At 44.2% G+C, this 15,271-nt stretch overlaps 1 protein-coding gene across 1 annotated transcript in view; it reads left to right on the forward strand.

Moving 5' to 3' along the window:
* ALDH7A1 (aldehyde dehydrogenase 7 family member A1) overlaps positions 1–10,033 on the forward strand; it is a 43,549-nt gene extending 33,516 nt beyond the window's left edge. The window contains exons 12-18 of the mRNA XM_037028597.1: positions 945–1,029; positions 2,194–2,300; positions 3,918–4,034; positions 5,086–5,183; positions 5,379–5,452; positions 8,326–8,401; positions 9,768–10,033. Of these exons, the coding sequence (XP_036884492.1) occupies positions 945–1,029; positions 2,194–2,300; positions 3,918–4,034; positions 5,086–5,183; positions 5,379–5,452; positions 8,326–8,401; positions 9,768–9,822 (612 nt within the window). The 3' untranslated portion in view covers positions 9,823–10,033. The remainder of the gene's footprint in view (positions 1–944; positions 1,030–2,193; positions 2,301–3,917; positions 4,035–5,085; positions 5,184–5,378; positions 5,453–8,325; positions 8,402–9,767) is intronic.
* Positions 10,034–15,271: the final 5,238 nt, after the last annotated feature.

The following is a 15,271-nucleotide window of genomic DNA, read 5'->3' on the forward strand; positions in this document are numbered from 1 at the left end:
CAAAGAGGCCTACTCCAAGACACATAATTTTAATGCCAAAGGTTAAAGCTAAAGGGAGAACATTAAAAGCAGCAAGAGAAAAGCAGTTAATTACCTACAAGGGAGTTCCCATAAGACTGTCAACTGATTTCTCAAAACAAACTCAGCAGGCTAGAAGGGACTGACAAATATTCAAAGTTGTAAAAACAGAGACCTACAGCCAAGATGGCTCCACCCAGCAAAGATACCATTTAGAATGGAAGGGCAGGTAAAGAACTTCCCAGACAAGAAAAAAACTAAAGGAGTTAGTTCATCATCACCAAACCATTATTATATGAAATGTTAAAGGCACTGATTTAAGAAAAAGATCAAAAGTATAGACAATAACATGGCAATAAATGCATACCAACAATTGAATCCAAAAAACAAACAGAGCAAGAAGAACAGACAGAATCATGAATACGGAGAGGGTTTTGATGGTTGTCAGATGGGTAGGGCTGTGGGGGAATGGGTGGAGAGGTGAGGGGAATAAGAAGTACAAATGTGTAGTTACAGAATGGCCATGAGGATGTAAAGTACAGTAGGGGAAGTGGAGTAGCCTAAGAACTTACATACACGACCCATGAACATGAACAGTGGTGGGGGATTGCCCGAGGGAGTGGGGGTGCTGTGGAGCGGGGTAAAAGCGGAAATATTGGGACAACTATAGTAGCATAATCAATAAAAAAACTTGTCTTATGAGTTTATTCTAATATCCACCTAGAGAAAATTATCTTCATGTAGTTAAATTTAAATTAGAGATTATATAGTTAAAAAATAAACATACTTCTATTTGCATGTTTTAGAGATCATAATAGTTCAAAGTTATATGAACTATAAATCAATATCACTAAGAAAAATTGTACATTGTTAACAGATGTGCACATTTATTTGACTATTCCCATGTGTGTTTCTTTTTCTCTTAGTTTTTACATGAAAGCATCCACGACGAAGTTGTGAGTAGACTGAAGAAGGCCTATGCACAGGTCCGAGTCGGGAACCCATGGGACTGTGAGTATCCGGTTGATTTCAGACGCGCTCCTTTGTGATAGCTGGTGTTACCAGTGTTTATGATCTTCCCCCTTCCCTGAGAGGAGTCCGGGCATACAAAGTGGGGAATAGGACACTTAAGGGGACGTGTCTGCCTCTGGGTTAGGATCTTGAGTGACGACGTGGGCTGGGGGGTGGGTTTGGTGATGATGCTGAGATTGGGTGAATTTGGCGAGTTTTTCTCTCTTCACTGTTACTACCCTCGTCCAAGCCATCGCCCTCCTCTCTCGTGGAAGGCTGCAAGAGTCACCAGACTGATTTTCCTTCTTTCACTTCTGCCTTCTACAGTGACCAGAGTGATATTTTAAAGTGCAATGAGATTAGATAATTCCCTGTCCTACTTTAAATACTCCAGCGACTTTCTTTTCTTTTCAGCTATAAATCAAGATTTTTTACTCCTTCTCTAGCAGGCTCACAATCTGTGTGATCTGGCCTCTGTGCCTCCCCTCTTACCTACCTTTGCCCCAGTGCTCCCTGAGTGCCAGCTTTTCCAACCTTCCGTGCTCCAGGGCTCGCAGGCTCTGTCCCGCTGCTCTCACTGCTGGAAATGCTCCTCACCCAGCTCTTCCCACCCCAGGCTTCCTGCTGCAAGGCCACCTCCTCCCCGAGACCTGTCTAGGTCTCTCTCCTTCCCTTTGCCCCAGGTAACCTTTCTGCTCTGCTTCCTGGCAGCCATACGTAGGGCGACGTAAGTCTTCCCCTGTAAATTGCACACCAGCTGCTGAGCCTGCGAAGTTCTTAGCGAGTGATCCCGCTGCAGTGAGTGAACAGGTGCTGTGTCTTTAATGTGGCACTCTGATGAATGGATCTAAATCAGGGTTGACAAATTTGGCCTGCCGCTTGTTTCTGTAAGAAAGTTTATCAGCACATGGCCACGCCCACTCGTTTACCTATCTTCTGTGGCTGCTTTCACACCACAGTGGCCAAGTTGAGTGATTGTGAGGGACCACAGATGTCATGCAGAGCATTACACATTTGCTGTCTGTCCCTTTACAGAAGGTCACAGACTCCCGTTCTAAACTGAAGGGCTTCCTGGAGGGGTTGGTCTGTTCATTGGGAAAGCTGTTATAATAATAAAATGATGCTACTTAGGGTAAAATGAGGAATATTCCTTTTTCTCTCCAGCTAATGTTCTCTATGGGCCACTACACACCAAACAGGCAGTGAGCATGTTCCTTGGAGCAGTAGAGGCAGCAAAGAAAGAAGGAGGCACAGTGGTCTATGGCGGCAAGGTAATGAACCTTCTGGGCCCAAGCAGGGCTCTGGGCAAATTGGTGCAGGTCCCCAACTGGTGTCTTTCTTCTCTCCTCCCTATGTAAGGGGGAAACACATGTTTTGAAGAATGACAACGTAAACTGCATGGAAAAATTCTGGAAGGACACGCAATTTTAGCCATGGTTGCCTTTGAATTGAGTCTCTAGGAATATGTAGAAGACTTTGTATTCAGACTAGTTAGAATTTGTATGTAATGGGTATTTAATAGGTCAAATAAGACAGGGAATCAAAAAATACACACCAAAACCATTTTAATTTAACACAGATAACTACATTTGATTCTTTGGGTGGAGTCGAAGCATTTTCTTCAGGTGTGGTAGGAATTCGTCTTTGTCCTTGCAGCAGCTGTACCAGTAATTTATTGTTGACAAGCTAGTTTCAGTTTCTTCAAAATTCACTGAGAACTGAGTTTCTTGTGAAGCTGAGAGAAGACTCCTCTCTAGTCATCTTAACCACCGACACCCCCACATTTCATTGGACAGCGTGTGTATGAATATTTATATATCTATTTTTTACTTTTGTTATTTTCTGAAACATTCAACTTAATTTTTGTGGAAATAGCTCTTTTTTTCCCTTTGTATAATATTTATTTAAGTTTTGCAACACAGCACAGCATTACAATAACAAATATAGCTGCCATGCCCAGGATCTGGAGTAAGGACTGTTGACTCTTGGTAAACGTGCAGCTCAAAGGGCGAGCACAGAATTACAGGCACTAGGAGGGTCTGCCAGCAGCCAGAGCAGCTGGCTGTGGGCATTGGTATGGTACGGAAGGAGAAGTAGGCACTAGGTGATAAGTGGACATGAACTAGTAATTTGGTTACTTAGAGGTTGGTTAGGAGTGCCTACATTATATCCTTTTGGAGCTTTTAATTTTTGTATAATGTGTATTAGTTTGCTATGGTTATCATAATAAAAGATCATAGACTGTGCAGCTAAAACAACAGAAATGTAATATTTTTCTCACAGCTGTGGGGATTGGAAGTCTGAAAATCAAGGTGGGGCAGGGTTGGATTCTGGTGGGGCCTCTGTCTGGCACAGAGTGCCCTCACTCGGCCTTTCCTCCGCGTGGAGACAGGAGGTCTCTGGTGTCTCTTCCTCTCAGTGGGACATCAGTTCTATGTGATTAGGTCCCCACCCATGTGACCTCATTTCACTTCTGCTACCTCCTTAAAGGCCCTGTCTCCAAATTCAGTCACAATGGGGTTAAGGTTTCAACATATGAATTTAGGGGTGGGGGGTACAGTGTAATTGATTGTATACACAGTGGGTATGGATTTCCTATCTTAAAGTTATATACATTTTACAATCATCACTGTGACTTTTTTCAATGCTACGTGGTTGTAACAAACGGCATAGCTCTCCATCCTTGATCCCTGTCTTTCCTATTTTTCTCTGACCACGTTAGAGCCAAATAGGAGGTGGAGGAAGTTAATGTTCACAATGGGAAGTTATTTGGCAGAAACAATTCTGGTGTTGGCTTTTGTCACAAGTATAGGCAAACACTGTCCTCTGACCACAAGTACTGGGATACAACACGCTTTCATTGTCTTTATTTCTTCTCTCTACTGCAGGTTATGGATCGCCCTGGGAACTACGTAGAACCGACCATTGTGACAGGTCTCGCCCACAACGCATCCATTGCACACACAGAGACTTTTGCTCCGATTCTTTACGTCTTTAAATTCACGGTAAAGATGGGTTCTGTCTCTCTTTTCTCTAGTTTCATGTTGAAACAAACGAGAAGACCAGGAGAAAATGAGGGTGTATTAAATTCCACTCGATTTGCCCTTAGGTATTAGAAAGCCATTTTGGTTAATATAAAGTTGGCGGTTATGGCTAAAATATGATGGGATGCACAGTTCAAACGACAGAGCATGCCAGGCCGGCTGCCTGGGAAGCCGGGTGAGCAGGGAACCTGTGCTGCCGTTTATGGAGAAGGCGGCCCTCATTTCCCGTATCACCTGGTTCTGAGCTGTGTGCGCCAAACATGGGGCTTTTGCGCAGAAGAACGAGATAGTTTGATAGTCTGAGAGCGAAGTTTCAGCAGACAAAATGGGAAGATAGAGGGCAGCCTAAAGGTCTGCAGTTACAATCTGTGTTAGAGGACAGATGGGCTGTGGAGGTTTTAACAGAGGAAGGTAACTAGAGGGTCTTCTTCCCTGGCCTGGGACAGGGCCTCGCCGTGCCAGAAAATATTTAGAGACTCATTCAGGGTTTGATCGTGATTAACAGTCAAAGGATGATGAGAATCACGCCTTGTTGTAACTACATGAACGTATATTTTTAAATCTAGGGTGACTAGATGTTTTGCAGCGTGTGTTTTGTGTGACTGAGCTCTCGGGCAGATAATTTAGCCTCTCTCTGCCGGCTTTGCCTAATCTGTAAATTGGGGGTAATAGAAAACCTGTGCCATAGGGTGAGCATTACCTAACCGAATGCATGCTAAGTGCTCAGGGCAGTGCGCCTGATGAGAGCTGAAGAAGTATTAGCTATTATATATAATAGCTTGAGTAGAAGAATGTACTGCAAGAATGGAAGATCTTCATTTCTTAAAGCACAATTAGGGAGAAAACCCCACAAAAACACTGTCAGTGAAACAGAGTTACTCGTATGTTGACCCCGTAGTTGCCTTGTTTTGCCCTAAAATTATACCAGCACATCTCATGAAATGAGTGTAATGTTTGTAACTTTGACCTGAACACCGTGTCGTGTAACAGCTTCTAACGTCTGCCCTTTCAGAATGAAGACGAAGTCTTTGCGTGGAATAATGAAGTCAAGCAGGGGCTTTCAAGTAGCATCTTTACCAAGGACTTGGGCAGAATCTTCCGCTGGCTTGGGTATAACTGTTTATTTAAGTCTGTGTAGCCTGTGTAAGTCTGATTTGTGTGGTGAGGGACTTTTAAAAAAAGAAAATGGAACCATCATGCTTGAAAATCCATTTTTCAGCATTGAGAGTTTTAGAGGTTTTGTTTGGATTTTGTTTTATACTTTCCCATGCGTTGCTCTCACCATGCCCCCCGTTTTATCCACAGACCAAAAGGATCGGACTGTGGCATTGTGAACGTCAATATTCCAACGAGCGGGGCTGAGATCGGAGGTGCCTTTGGTACGTAGAGAATTGTTTTTTTGTTTTCCATGTTGGGCAGTGTGTTAGTCTGCTAGGGCTGCCATAACCAAGTACCACAGGGCGGTGGCTTAAACAAACAAAATTATTTTTCTCACAGTTCTGGAGGTTGGAGGTCTAAGTCTAAGATCAAGGTGTTGACAAGTTTGCTTTCTCCTGAGGCCTCTCTTCCTGGCTTGCAGATGGCCAAGTTCCTCCAGAGTCCTCACCTCGTCTTTTTTCTGTGCAGACATCCTTGGTGTCTCTTCCTATTATAGGGACACCAGTCCTATTGGCCGAAGGCCCTGACTTTATGACTTCATTTAACCATAATTACCTACTTAAGGACCCTATTGCCAAATACAGCTACATTCTGAGCTGTTGGAGGGTAGGCCTTGAACATAGTCATGGGGTAGGCAAGGAAGAGTAGTTGAGACAATTCAGCTCATAACAGGCAGTAGAGGAAAGCAGTAGTAGCCAGGAAACTGAAATAGTCGCCTTATCTGGTCTAACCTTCTTGAGGAAGCCTGTGCTCCATGTTCAGAGTCCTGTCCAGGGTCCTTCCTTTCATTCTCAGAGGCAGGACCACACTGGAGCAGGGCCCTTACCTGAGGTGTGTGGACCCTGAAAGGGTGGCATCTGTTTTCTGGGGAGAGGGTTCAAGACCCCAGAACAGATTAAGAACCCTTGTTTTAAAGTCAGAAAAATTCACCCCCCAAATTCTGAATTTTATTGGCAAAGTGGGCATAGTAGATGTTAAACATTATCTTTCATTTTAGATAAAATACTAAGTTGTTTCTCTTCACTGAGCCCTGTTTCTATTTTGTCTTTATGCTTTGAGTTCTTAGTGCTTAAACTTAGTAATAGCAATAAGTAAAAAAAAATCTTCCCAACAATCATCTATTGTTTTACTTATTGAAAATGATCATACAATATACAGATGATGTACTATGTATAATTTTATTAACTAATGTCACTCCAATAAATTCAATTAAAAAGTAATCCAAAACATGGTAGCAACAGATTGCCTTTAAATATATAAAGAAGCAAAACAGACATTTGTTAATACTTGTAAAAGTTTAAGTAATTAGGGGCATTCTTTCATCTCTTTAGACTGAGCGCTGTAATTACTCTCCAATGTGCACATGGGACAGAAGGTTTCTGCTTTCAGTTCAGCCCTCCGCTCTCGCCCTCCACTATTTAGTGGCCCGAATGTGTCTGTGTCTGTCCTCCTTAGCCCTTTAATCCCTGTGTCCAGCTGTGCCTTCTCTTTCCCATGGACTCCTCTCCATTTCAGCCCTCACGGTTAATTTTTTAAAAAAAGTCTTACAGTGGAAAAAGCAGTTCTGCCCCCACTTTCCTCCTCCTTTCCCAGACACAAATACTTTGAGATTCTTACTAAATGAAAAAAGTAGTTTACCTCTGAATTTACTTTAATTTTTCTAAATAATGTGCTTTAACTGCACTTTTTCACAACCTGAGACATTATGTATTGACCCTCTGCTGTGCTAGACTAAGCTTCTTCAGTTTTCTCTCCGTTTCCTCTAAGTGATAGGGCACTAGTGGGGGGGTGAGGTCCAGGGGAAACCGGGGACAAGCTTCTAAGAGTCTTCTCCAGTGGCGTCACAGATTGGGACAAGTGTAGTCCACCAGGAAAGCTCGTTAAGGACTCCGCACCAAACGTTTTTACTGGGGGCGGGTCACAGAGGCATCCTCAGCGGAGCAGAAGGAAAGCGGGTGTTTAACACAAACCACATTGTTTGTGCAAAAACAGTTCGGGCCCAGTGAGACACCCAAGCGCTTAGGGAACGTTTCCTGTGGGTGCGGGGAACTGTGTAGTGGCCCGGTCCCGGACGCCAGCAGCATTGCGGGGAGCCCTGCTGCCCCTTTCTGCAGCTTTGTAAGAGTTTTTCCTCAGACCTTTGAAACTAATTACCCATTTGTCTTCTGGTTTCTAGTATTGTGGTTGAAAAGCCCAATCCACTGTGGTTTCTGATCTTTTTTCCCATTTCAAAAAATATGGGTTCTACTATTTACTCGTTATGTCTGACGTTCTGAAATTTCACAGGAATATGCCTCAATGTTGGACACTCAGTGGCCAGTGATTGGCCGTGGAATATTGGGCCTCATGGTGTTTCCAGTTCTGATTCTGCTTTGGTCGTGTTTCTTTGACAATTTTTTTTCCCTTTGAATTTCTCTATTTTAATTTCTGGAGCTCCTATTATTTAAATGTTAGCTCTTAAAAAATCGATTGTCTGATCTTGTTACCTTTTCCCTCATTTAATTTCTTTGTTTTTTACATGGGAAATTTCATCAGATTTTTCTTATCCCTCCACTCTTATTAAAAACAACATTAAAACTTATTTCTTGGGCTTTGATGGCACACTTTTAAAAATTATGCCTTTCTTGTTTCATGGAGTCACTATCATCTTACAGCCTCTCTAAGGATATTAATTTAACATTTAAAATGTCTTATTATAAAAGCAGTTTATGTACGTTGTAGAAAATTACATGTAGAGAAGCATAAATGAGAGAATAAAAACATTTCCACTGTTCACAGGTTCTATTCTTAACACCTTGGCCTAATGATAAGGTTGTTTTAAAGGTTTTCTCCTGATGCCTGACACGTTTCTGTTTCCTCTTAATTCCTTCCATTTTCCCTCGGATTTTCATGTTTATTTTGGTCTCTATCTTTTACTTATTTGTTTGCAAAGGAGACTGTGGGCTAAATGTAAAAAGGGCAGGAGCTGCTCCGGTCCCACCCCCGACCCGCCCCGTCTCCTTTCGGGGTCCTCACCTCAGTGACACTGAGTGGGAGCCCACGCAGAGGGGAGCAGCGCAGAGCTGGGGTGCGAGCTGTGTTTGTGTTTCTCTAGGAGGAGAGAAGCACACCGGCGGTGGCCGGGAGTCGGGCAGCGACGCCTGGAAGCAGTACATGAGAAGGTCCACATGGTAAGCAGGGATTTTGGGGGGCCGGGCCGGGCTCAAGGCTGCTGCAGTGTGCTTTTGTGCTCTTCTCCTTTCTGCTCTGTTTTAGGCGTTTTCATTTCATTTTACGTTTTCTGATGTTCCAAGCTCTTCCCTCCAAGAGCCTCCGTTTTGTATTAGTATTTTTCTGCCTCTTGTCAAGATCCAGCTAGTGCCCAGCACCCCACTGTGAAACCATCTGGCGGGTGGTTTCTCCCTAGAGACAGAATAGGAATAGGACACTTGGGGTGGGGGTGTCAATGAGCAGGGGGAGTGGAAGAGGCTATCCTTTTTTCCTTTTTGTTTGGGTGTGGCTGCCACCCTCGCAGGTTGAGGAAGCAGAAGGAGATGGAGCTGGGCAGGGGCCCTGGGGGGCTGCGGGCCTGGCTAGCCAGCTAGGGGATACCAGCTCTCAGAATAGTGAGCATGACCCTTGAAAGCCCGTTAGCTCATTCACCCAGCACGTGGCAGTGGGTGAGGGAGCGGCTTCTAGGAGATTTTGACTAGGAGTTGTTTCTTTCACTTGAATTCAGTTTCTCCTCCTTGGGTAGACAGAGCTGTACCCAAGTGTAGTGAAACAGTGTGGGGTCAGGCCCATGTGGCATTAAGTCACCAGAAGAGTGCAGGGTGAGGGACCAAAGACACCTGTCTTTGTCCCATTTACTCCTACTTACTAGCTCTCTAACCTTGGGTGGGCTTCTCGGCCTGGGCTCCTTTTGTGGTCACGGTGAGTTTCTGTCTGTCAGAAATCTCCGAGGTGCTTTTGGCTGGGGCTTGTTAAGTCTCCAGCGCATACACTCAGCCTGGTTTTCCTTCTCTGAAGTCAGTTACGTTCCTTTTACTTTTCTGGAGCACTCTGGTTCCAGAGTGAGTGGAAACTTATCTCTGGCCTTTGGGAACCCGTTGAATGGGACACTTATCCTCTTAGGAGAAAGAGGAGATCATTATCGGGTAACTGACACAGAGCAAAGCTTTTATTTTTTTTTAATTATTATAGCTCTTATTTTTTTATCAAAATGAGATCTGTTTTCCCTGCTAATTCAGTACAAGCTATTGAGAGATAGAAAGAAAACTGTTCTGATCCCATGTTCTTGTGTCCTGATAACTATGAGTAACATGGGTGCTCCGTGTCTTTCCAGACTTTTGTGTTTTTCTCTCCTTTTAAATGTTTTATAAAACCAGATTCACACTAATAGTGCTTTGTATCCTGTTTTCTTCATCAGCTTGTCACTTGGACATTTCACCTTGTTAATATATGTAATCTACCACATTTTTTAAAGGCATAACAATATTCTGTATTGTGTATATACTGTCCTTCATTTTAATTTTGTTTATTTTTTTTCCTCTCTAGTACCATCAACTACAGTAAGGACCTTCCTCTGGCCCAAGGAATCAAGTTTCAGTAAAGGTGCTTTAAATCGACATTACTTCAAGTCTTTTAGGTTTTCTTGCATCTCTTTCTTCTGAGGAAGACAGAAAATGAAGGTTTGCCCTGAATAAATGCATCATTTGGAGTATGACAGTGGCTAATCCTTTATGCCCCCGAGGTCCTGACTAAATCAAGAGACTCATTTTTTAAAGATAAAAGTTGTCATGGCGTAGCCATATTTAGTAAAAGAGAAAAATGGATTTTTATGTTACAAGTAGTTGCTAATCTTTTAAAAGTTTATAATTACTTTATAATTTGGACAAAGGAGTTACATGCCATGCTAGGAATTTGGAAAAACACAGAACCTAATGGAGAGGGAAATAGGAGTCTTCTCGGTAGCTGCAGGCACATCTCCTGAGCAAGTAGCAGGTTCTCGGGTGAGTGTCGCTTCCCACTGCCCACTTCCAGCCTGTGCTGGGAAGGGTATGATTGACAGGGAGTATGTCCCTTTTATGGAGGGGGCCATACAGCACCTCATCTGTGGAAGGACTCGACTTGCTCCGTTAAATATAACTAAGGTATTGGTCGGCATTACGACTTCTCCTGCCCACGATGGCTCGTGTCACCACAGGAGAAATTTGTGGGGTGGACAAGGCTATCACTCCTGCCCTGGCACCTGCCCCGGCACCTGCCCCTGCCGTGCACTCTGCCCATGTAGCTTCGATAGAAAGAGTCTCTGGATTTCTCACGCAGCCCTGGGCCGTTTGTGTAGCTGGTAGGCTCCTGCAGTTGCCCTTGGGTTTGTTCTTGGGGAGCCTGCACAGTGTGTGGCGCATGTGTCGGAGTGAAGTCAGCAGAGGTCACTGTCTCTTTGCTGAGGGTCTGCTTCCAGCAGCCCTCGGAGTGGTTCCGCCCCGGGCCCCTGTGGGACTGGGACTGGCCCGTGCAGCTCTCCTCTCCCTGGCAGTCTGCGCTCCCCCGATGGGCAGCCACCGCTGCCCCTGGACTCCTGCCCAATTGGACTGGGGCAGGAGCTTTGCAGGTGACATTTGTAGCTGATCTAATGCATCAAGATGTATGGAGAGGTATTCACAACTGGCAGAACTTTCAGAGAGCATGTTGGCGGGAAGAGGGCAGGGGGGAGGGTAGGTTAAAAAGACGACAGTTTCTCATGTTCTGTAGTGGAAAGTCTGTAATACCCAAAATTGAAATAGCACCGTGGGCTTATAAAGATAGGCAAATTCCAAATCATTGCTTCAGGGAAGGGCAAGCGGGGGTGGGGCCCAGAGACAGGGCACATTGCTGCTTCTCATAACCAGTCTTGTAGAGCTGTTTGAGTGTTCAATGAAGAGCTTGAGTAATTTTGATTAAAAATTTAAACCAATGAAAAAAGGAAATGATGTTGGGAAATCCTGCATCTCCAGACACCCTTCCCTCCATCCCACCCCCCAGGGCACAGGCATGCGCACTGGGGACTCTCTTAAATGTCTCATAAAATCTTGTGAAAGCTGAATTTCCTTCCATTTTTTGAGAGTTTGAAACAGACTTTATTATCTTGTATTAATATACATATACTTTTTAATATAAGTGGTTGCTTAAGAAAATCATGCAAATTGGGCATTTAGTCTAAAAATCTTTCTATGGCTTAGGAATCATGTTAATGATTTTAGGAATCACGTTAATAGGCTGTTTTTGTGAAATTTGCAAGATTATTTTTGATTGAAATATTTTTATGTCCTGTTCCCCCCCCCGCCCCCCCCAGCATGTTATTTTTAAACAAGTGTTCCAAGACACCGGCTGTATCAGTGATTGTTTTAATGAAACATTTGTCCCTTTATAATCTCTCTGCAGTTGGGTATTTAAGGAGACTCCCGACATTGTGTCCAGTGGGGAAACCCCCAGCACACGGGGTAGCTCTGCTCTTAGGTGTCGAAGTCGCATCACACTGGTTCTGAAAGTTTTCTTTGAAACTAATTCATAACTTTTATACATGTTTCTAGCAGCAACAAAGATTTTTTGTCATACATTTATTAAAAAATATTGCCTTTAAATCATCTTTTTTTGTTCTTTATTCTTTGATCTAACAAGTGGAAGTTGCCCATTGGTATTTTCAACCACAGTGGTTAAAATGTGTGTGTGTGTGTGTATTCTGAGGTGCTGGGAGCCCCGTACTGCTGATGACTGGTTATCCTGAGCCCCTGCTGACTGTCCTGTCCCTCCCTCCCTGCCTGCGCCTGGTGCTTTAGCCACACTGCCAGTTCCCAGCCCACACTGTGGGCAGGAGGGACTGTGCTCAGTGGGCTGACGTCTGCCACTGTGGTGAACCCTAAGTTGCTTAGGATCTTGCTATACATGTCCAGTCCCCAGAGAGAGCTTCCAGTCGGCTGATTTCAGGATCCTGACTCTTGTGGTTCTTCCCTAGGAAGCGGGTGGGAGACTTTGGCTCCTGTTTGGGGATGAGGACAGTCCTGATGAAGACATCACACAGTGGAGATGAGTTTTCTCAAAGCCAGTCAGGATGCTACTACATCTTTCACTCCTCTGCTCTGTGAAGCACAGAATGTCCTCCGTGGCATTCTCTGTCCCTGGGAATGCGGGAGGGACCGAGAGGGGTCGTGACCTTGCTCTTCTGCTCTCCCAGACTTTTCTGTTGCCTTCACTCTAACAAAGTTGCCGACAGGGAAGCTGGCTGGGAATGTTGTTAAATGCTTTCTGTTTCAATATTGCCAGACAGGGCATGCAGGTTATATTCCCTGTGGTCCCCAACACAGTTTTCTCACACCTGGCTTGGTCCCTTTGTTATCTTTCCCAGACGCATTTTATCCGCCTGATTGGAGCGTAGACCTTTGCACGGGTAACCGTTGCTGCAGTTTCGCCCCTCCCCAGGTTTAGCATCCCTTCTTAAAGGTTTTTAAGAGGATGTGTGAAGAGATTAGGTGACAGGCCAGTTTTTCAGCCCCAGAAACTGTTGATCTTTTTTAAAGTCCAAATTTTTGGACTTTTCATATAATGAAATTTATTGATCTTTTACTATTTTTCTAATTTAAGTTAGAAAGTTAGGTTACAAATATTTCCCTTGGCTTAAGTGTAGTTTTAAGGAAGTGATAGTTGTACAAATGCAGTCACAAACTCAAATGGAGACTGACAAACGCGGGCTGCTCCGGTGCCCTCTGCTGTCCCTCCCCCAGTTCCCAAGGAAACTGCCTGGAGACCACCCTCCCTTTTCTGCTGTTACGGACTTCCGTATTTCTAAATAAGCTTGTACTGCAATATTGTGGCTAGAAAATTTAGATAATGTCTGTTGACTTGTGGTAAGTGAGGAATAATGTTATTACCATCTCCCCAAACATAAACCTATTAGCTCTAATCTGCTAATATCACAACTTTTGGTTAAATCTATAGTCATTTAATTATTGTGAATATGCAAAGGCAACCAAGCCTAATCATGCCTTAAAATTATGCCTACATTCTTTTATTTCCCCAGAGTTAATAATTGCCCTCATTGCCTAATTTGCTCTGTATCTTTTTATTGTAGTAAAATACAAAGGGTTTACCATTTCAAAGTGTGCGGTTTAGTGGCATTTAGTACGTTCACGAGCCGTGCAACCCTCACCACCACCTAGTTCTAGACCATCTTTATCACCCCAAAGGAAACCCCGTACCCATTAGGCAGTCATTCCCCACTCACCTTTGTCTCACCGTCAGTACCTTTTACCACCGGTCTGCTTCCTGTGTCTATGGATATTTCATCTAAATGGAATCTCTATTACTAATGACTTCCAAATGCCCCAATCATCTCTGTAACGTTGCCTATGAATATTTTCCAGTTACCCACATCAGTTTTGGTTTTTATTTTGTTTTTTTCCTGGAATCAAGCACCCTTTGTCCTGTTTGCGTCAGTCAGGCTGGCTGCTCGCCGGGATGGCTGCACCGGTACCTCCCACCCATGGGCCTCTCTTGGCACAGCCCTTCCCTGCTGGAGTCTCCTGGTGCCCGGATCCTGCGTTTTCCTCTTCTGTTGCTGGAGCATATCCTGCAGAAACTTCTTAAGAATGGTTGTTTTGGAGGGAATTTTTGAAAAGTCTTAGAAAAGAAAGGACTTCATCCTCGCAATGAATGGAAGATTGGATATAGGGGCTGGATGTAGAATACACTGTTTGGTTGTCTGCGTTGGCAGGGCCCACTGGTGTTTTGTAGTAGGGACATTTTGGTCTCTAAGCCATTTGGAATCTGGGTACGTGCTATGACTTGATCTAAATTAATTCCTCCTTCAAATATTGAATGATTCTCCCCCCTCCAAATTTGACAAATGAGTTTTCCTTTCCCCTCTGATGCCTCTTACAGCACACCACCTGCTAAGGACACCAGGCTCTGTTTTTAGGTTGTGTATTCTGTGTGTGTGTGTGTGTGTGTGTGTGTGTGTACATGCAGGCACATATATTGGATTGATTTTAATTTTTGTAGCCTTTTAAATTTCCTTTATTAAATTCAAGTTGTTTTAGAGTACTACATATACTATCTACGTGACTTTCAGAAAGTAACCTGACCTTTTTGAACTTCATTTTCTTACCTTTAATATGGTGGTGCAGCACTTTGCCTTGTAAGCTGCAGATACCAATCTGCCTTTGGCAAAAACTGGAGAGCACGCCGTCAGACTCATGTCGCCCCTCCACATCCATTCTCCGACAGTCTCTCCCGCTGCGCACCCTTTGGGGCTGACCTCCATGAACTGTTTCACCTGGTCTTTCCTTGTATTCTGGCTTTTGATTGGCCAGTGGCAGAAAATCAGAGCAGACAGAGGTCAGGATATTCATTTCCCCACCCCTCCCTGCCAACCCCGGGTAGTGATTGTCAGCACCTTGTCAGGTGTCCCCTCTGCTGTGGCAACACGGGATTCTGCCAGCGCTTCCCTTTTCCTGCCCTTCAGTCTGCAAGTGCCGACCGGTTCTGTCCATACTCCCTGGGTTCGTCACTTTGCCTCCTTGATTCCTTCGCTCCAGGAAGCTAGCTAAACAGGAAGCAACAATCAGCTATCTTGTCAGAACACCACTGCCAGTATGAGTGAACTTTCACCATTTTTAGGCTCTTTGTTTCTTTACTCAAAATTAACATTTGGAAACAGCAGGCGATTGACCTGGCACGGGTCTTTTACATGTGAGGTACTTCCTCGGGCCTTGGCCAGGTGAGAGCAGGACCACTGGACTAATGGTCCTAATGCTGAAGTCAGGGGAAGAGAACCCCTTTGCTTGGGAAATCAGAGGATATTAGGAGGGAACTGTGGATGCTGGCCCGCCGAAACCATGTGTTGCCACTGCATGGGGTGGTGAGGGTGGTGATATCCGCCCCACACAGCCATGAAGATTACAGAGAGAAATGATAAAAATAGCTGTGCACACGGTAAAGGCTCAGTCAGTAGGGACTGTTGCTATCAGGGTGTTTTACATATTTTCCTAAATGAAATTTAGAAGCATTGTTCTGGTTTTTTG

The sequence above is a fragment of the Sturnira hondurensis genome, unplaced genomic scaffold (genome assembly GCF_014824575.4).
Source record: "Sturnira hondurensis isolate 20B ecotype Veracruz unplaced genomic scaffold, ASM1482457v3 Scaffold0001509, whole genome shotgun sequence".
Lineage (NCBI taxonomy): Eukaryota > Metazoa > Chordata > Mammalia > Chiroptera > Phyllostomidae > Sturnira > Sturnira hondurensis.